This window comes from Haplochromis burtoni, unplaced genomic scaffold (assembly GCF_018398535.1).
Source record: "Haplochromis burtoni strain Fernald_Lab_line unplaced genomic scaffold, NCSU_Asbu1 Contig_1092, whole genome shotgun sequence".
NCBI classification, from domain to species: domain Eukaryota; kingdom Metazoa; phylum Chordata; class Actinopteri; order Cichliformes; family Cichlidae; genus Haplochromis; species Haplochromis burtoni.
Window position 1 is genome coordinate 74937 of NW_024583453.1, and position 5948 is coordinate 80884.

The 5948-nt window shown below is 37.6% G+C and overlaps 1 protein-coding gene across 1 annotated transcript; it reads left to right on the forward strand.

The window, feature by feature from the left end:
- The first annotated feature begins 1304 nt into the window (after positions 1 to 1304).
- On the forward strand, positions 1305 to 4518 carry LOC102307653 (extracellular calcium-sensing receptor-like). Its single transcript, XM_042216515.1, has 6 exons — positions 1305 to 1393; positions 1538 to 1823; positions 1994 to 2566; positions 2906 to 3028; positions 3260 to 3383; positions 3620 to 4518. Exons 1-6 carry the CDS (start codon positions 1305 to 1307, stop codon positions 4516 to 4518), a joined length of 2094 nt encoding a protein of 697 aa, XP_042072449.1.
- The last annotated feature ends 1430 nt before the right edge of the window (positions 4519 to 5948 follow it).

Genomic DNA, 5948 nt, shown 5'->3' on the forward strand with positions numbered 1-5948 from the left:
CTAAAATTGAGCCCTGTGGGACGCCGCATGACAGAGGAGCAGAAGACGATTCGTAACCGAGAAGGCTGACAGAGAAAGTTCTATCTGACAAATAAGACCTAAACCAATTAAGTGCAGTGTCACCAATACCCACTACATCATGTAATCGAGAAATTAGAATATTGTGGTCTACGGTGTCAAAGGCAGCAGTTAGGTCAAGCAAGACAAGAACAACATGGTTACCAGAATCACATGCCAGAAGGATGTCATTAAAAACCCTTTTAATTGAGTCTCAAAGCAAAGCCAATGAGAATCAATAAGAGAATTGGTAAGGAATCCAGCCGACAAATTATATCAATAATGTAATCAGAATCATTAAATTCTAATCAATTCCCATCCCTATTAATGTATCGTGATGAGAAATGCCTCTAAAAGTGGTCAAAATTTTCTAAAGAAGGGTAGATCTAACGAACAAGTAAGGCCGCACAACACAGCCTTGTGTCGTACTGTAAAAATTAAAATTAGAAATGAGTTTTTTCAAAGTTTTTTCAGCACCCAACACAAACAACAAGAGTGTAGAAATGAAAAGTGTTGTATCACACAGTCAAGAATATAAACAAATGCTGACATTCTTGCAATGGAATGACATGCGTGGCTACAGTCATCAACATGATCATCTTGTTAAAAAAATTCAGGATACTGTATAATAATTTTAGCACGCCTGTTTTTAAAGTAATGAATATGCATAATTAGTTTAATCATGCATGCAATGTTATGCAGCAATTAATATCTTAATTACTGAAAAGCCAGTGCTGTGCTTTGCAGGCATTTCACATCAATAGCTTCCACAATAAACTGTTGTGGAAGAAATGACTGTCACTTTCTTGAGGAGACACAACATATATTATTCTCACCAACCACAAATGTATACTGTAGTCTTAAACACAAAACTCTTGACATCAAACTCTTGGTCATCTACAGGTTATATGTGGAAGTCTGTGTAGAAGAAATGTGAATTTTTACTGACAACAGACAAAATAGATTACTGACATTTGAAAATATATAATGAGTAGAGCAATTATTTTCCTTGTTGTTTCAAGCTTACCAATCTGAAATCACTGTGCCCTTTGGGAAATGAGAGAATGTCTGACTATATCTAATACTGTCGTTATAAGAACTGTGCTCTCATGCATATATGATAATAGAGCACAAACATGAAAAGAGGTATCATCTTATTCCTCTGTATCCTCACCATGAACACAGTATCTGGCTGTGAATCGTTTGGCAGGTTTGATATGCCAAGTTTTTTTAAGGAAGGTGACATAATGATCGGAGGAATCTTCCCGATTTTGATCAAAGAAATACTCAGCACTTCTACATTTGATAAGGAGCCGCCTAAAGTGCAGTGTGAAGGGTATGATTTAACACAAACTTTTTTGTTCATTTGTCATGCATGTATGTTTATTTGTGTTTTAATTCTTGAGATTTTAGTGTACATACATGTAAAGCAAAAGCTTTGTTACTTTATGACTTGTATCAATCACTAAAATGTCTTTAGGTTTGACCTGAGAGTTTTTCGATGGACACAGGCAATGTTATTTGCCATTGAAGAAATCAACAACGATCCTGCTCTGCTTCCAAACATATCTCTTGGCTATAGCATACTTAACTCTTGCGCATCTCCAACAAATGCTTTACGTGCTGCACTAACACTGGCTAGTGGAGCAGAGGAGGTAGATGTATCTTCTCATTGCCCTCCAGCTATATCTGCTCTCATAGCAGAGTCTGGGTCATCTCAGTCAATAGCTGTGGCTGGAATTCTTGGACCATTTCATATGCCAATAGTAAGAGATAACTAGACAATAAGATACAATTATATGTTTTATGATGTTGCATGCCAATAGTAAAAGAGATAAAACTGTATGTTTTATGCCATGTGATATATGTGATATTTTGGCATTGTATGATGTATCGTTGCATGCACACTGTTTCAGTGTTCTTTTCTCTTTTATAGATCAGCTACTTCTCAACGTGTGCTTGTCTGAGTGACAGAACTAAATATCCTACATTTTTTAGAACAATCCCCAGCGACTATTTCCAGGCAAAGGCTTTGGCTTCACTGGTCAAACATTTTGGATGGCAGTGGATTGGAGCCATACAGTCAGATAATGATTATGGACGTAATGGAATTCTTGCTTTTAAGGAAGAGGTTGAAAAGTTTGGGATTTGCATTGCTTTTGTGGGTACAATTCTACGTACATACACTAAAGACAGATTTTTGAAAGTTGTGGAAATAATAAAACAGTCAACTGTCAAAGTAATTTTGGCTTTTGTACCTGAAGGTGACTTTTATCCTTTGATGAAAGAAATTGTGAACCAGAACATTACAGGAATTCAGTGGATCGCAAGTGAGGCCTGGATAACAGCATCTCGACCATCCACACCTGAAATATACACAGCTTTTGGTGGCGCCCTCGGATTTGTTGTGCAGAAGATGGCTATTCCAAATTTCAAACACTTTCTTACAAGTATTAGTCCTTATACAGATCCACATGCACCTTTCGTGAAGGATTTCTGGGAGATTATGGTGGGTTGCATGCCCGTTTTACCAGGAGCACGCACAAGTACTGATGACACAACCAAAAGATGTACAGGCAATGAAACATTAATGAATTCCGACCATGTTTTCTTCAATGTCACAGAGCTCAGAGTGACCTATAATGTCTATAAAGCAGTTTATGCTATTGCACATGCTCTGCATCAGCTGGTATTCTGCCAACCAGTTGGAGCACAAACAATAAAGCAATGTTTGAATCTTTCAGAAATTCAGCCCAAGGAGGTGAGAAATGGTGCAATTGAAAGTTACAATTCTTCTGACTGAAGAAGAAGCTCATAAAAAGCTGATAAATAATCTCTTCCTTTCTAGGTCAGTAAAAGCTTACAAAGGGTGAATTTCACAAATCAGTTTGGGGATGAGGTGTTTTTTGATGAGAATGGCAATCCTCCTGCTTCTTATGATGTCATTAACTGGCAGTTGATAAATGGAAAAGTGCAACATGTGACACTTGGTCATTTTGCATTTGCTGCAAACGGCAATTACAAACTCAATGTCCAGGAGGAGAAGATCGTGTGGAGGACAGGAAAAACAGTAATTCTGATGTCTCTTTTTTTTCCATGCAGTACACTTTTAGTATCTCAACTTTATTTGAATGGTGGCAGTAAGATCATTTCAACACCTGTTTATCATTGCTACAATACTTAGACATTTCTTTTGCCACAGGTCCCCACATCACTGTGTTCTAATGTTTGCCCATCTGGTACCAGAAAAGCTCAGATTAATGGAAAACCAATTTGTTGTTTTCACTGTGTATCCTGTGCTGATGGAACTATAGCCAACTCAACAGGTAGAAAAGTAGACCAATATATGAAGTGTATATGTCTTATCAAATCGAGCACACTCAGTATAATATCACATATTTAGTGTATACAAATAAGTAATATTTAAAATATTAATGTGGTAGGGCATCATCTTGATTTCTAATTAATTTCACTGCTTTTTCTGTCAAGGAAGTTAAATCTTTGACTAACACGGTCTCTCAATTCATTATTCACCCTTTCTGTTTATCATCAACAGGTGCAGCAGACTGCACACCTTGTCCAAAGGAATACTGGTCCAATGAGAGAAAAGATGATTGCATTCCTAGAACTATTGAGTTCCTGAAATATCATGAGCCCATGGGTATAGCTCTAACACTTGTATCCCTGTTAGGGGCCTCTCTCTCCTTGGCGACAATGGTGGTTTTTATCAACTACAGAGAAACTCCTGTGATAAAAGCCAGCAACTTTGAGCTGAGCTCTTTCTTATTGTTTTCTCTTTTTCTGTGTTTTCTCTGTCCTCTCACTTTCATTGGTATGCCAACAGTCTGGACATGCATGCTGCGCCACACCGCTTTTGGTGTGACATTTGCCCTTTGCATTTCCTGTGTCTTGGGAAAAACCATTGTTGTTGTCACAGCCTTCAAAGCCACATTTCCTGGCAATAAAATTACTGGACAGTTTGGTCACGCACAACAAAGAATCATTGTTTGCTCCTGCACTTTGATTCAACTAATAACATGTGTGTTGTGGCTGACTTTAAGCCCACCTTACCCACATACGTTGTTCACATACAGCAATAGGATGATTGTTCTGGAATGTAACACAGGATCTGAGTTTGCTTTTTATGCAGTGTTGGGATACATAGGGATCCTTGCAATCATTTGTTTGATCCTTGCATTTATGGCAAGAAAACTTCCTGATAATTTCAATGAAGCCAAATTGATCACATTCAGCCTGCTGATATTCTGTGCTGTGTGGATTACATTCATCCCAGCATACATCAGTTCTCCTGGAAAGTTCACTGTAGCTGTGGAAATATTTGCAATTTTGTCTTCAGCATTTGGCCTATTAATTTGTATTTTTGCACCCAAGTGTTACATAATATTTCTTAAGCCAGAAAAAAATACCAAGAAATGGGTTATGGGAAAAATTATAAAGTAAAGAAACATGATATTGTTCTATGTTAAACCTTTATAAACCAAGTATCCTACAGGCCGCCTGGAGTTGTCTTCTAATTTTGGGTGTAAAATTACAAAATAATTCAGAGCGCGGTGGCATTGTGTTTATCATTGTTGCCTCACAGCAAGATGATCCTTCAATTCTACCATCAGGACAGGGTGTTTCTGTGTGGAGTTGCATGTTCTCCCCGTGGGTTCTCCCCAGGTGCACCGGCTTCCTCCCACAGTCCAAAGACATGCACTTTGTGGGGATAGGTTAATTGGAAAATCTAAATAGCCCATAGGTGTGAATGGAGGAGTAAATGTGAGTGCAAATGGCCCTGCGACAGACTGGCGACCTGTCCAGGGTGTACCTTGCCTCTCGCCCTATGACAGCTGGGATAGGCTCCAGCACCCACCCCGACCCTGAAAAGGATAAGTGGAAGCGAGTGGATGGATGAATTGATAGCAAAAGTGGTTAACAAGTCATTGTAATGTAAAGCACACATGGTAAAATCTAGGCAGAGCTAATTTTGTTGTCTGTGTTCGGACAACAATACCTTGTGTATGCTTTGTACTAACACGAAACACCACATATGTTTTTTATTAAAAATCTTGTTTTCTTTTTTTAATGAAATCATTTCAATTTTGTCTCTAGCACAAACAGTAGCAAAGTTACTTCATTTAAAAGCACCTCTAAAAAAATGGAACCACAGCTGGGTCAGTGGTGAAAAAGGGGTCAGTGATGTTGCCATTTATGTTTTGATTTACATAAGCTATATTTCACTAGTACAGCTATAAGTATTTCAATGTCCTGTAACTTAGTAACACTATCAATGTAGCAATATATGTAACATATATGTTGTATATACGGCCTTTCGTTAAATATATACATTGCGGATATTTTAGACACATCTAGATCATGGCCAGTTTTAAAGAGAAGAAAGATTGATTGAGAGCTCAGACATTGCAATGCATTCTTCATAGTCCCCACCGTAACGCACAAATTTCCCCGCCATGGGATCAATAAAGTCTCATCTTATCTTATTGTGCTGTTTTTCATGTAATATAGACATGCACCCCCCTCCACAAACACACGTATGGATGTATATAGATAGATAGATAGATAGATAGATAGATAGATAGATAGATAGATAGATAGATAGATAGATAGTTTGTGATGGAGAGAAATAGGCTTTTGTGTACAACATTAAAAATGTAATGCAATGTAACTTTGAAAAATCAGATGCAAAAAGAATAAATCAGAATTTAAAGCAAGATTACTCCACTTATACCATCAATAATTGTAAATCCCCTGTCTGTGACCTTGAAAAGTGAAAAACTGTGGTAATTTAAACACCATGGAGCTAAAGCATTTTTTTTTTGTTGTTGTTGTTTTTAGAGGTTGTTTTTCCCTGAAATGAAATGAAATGA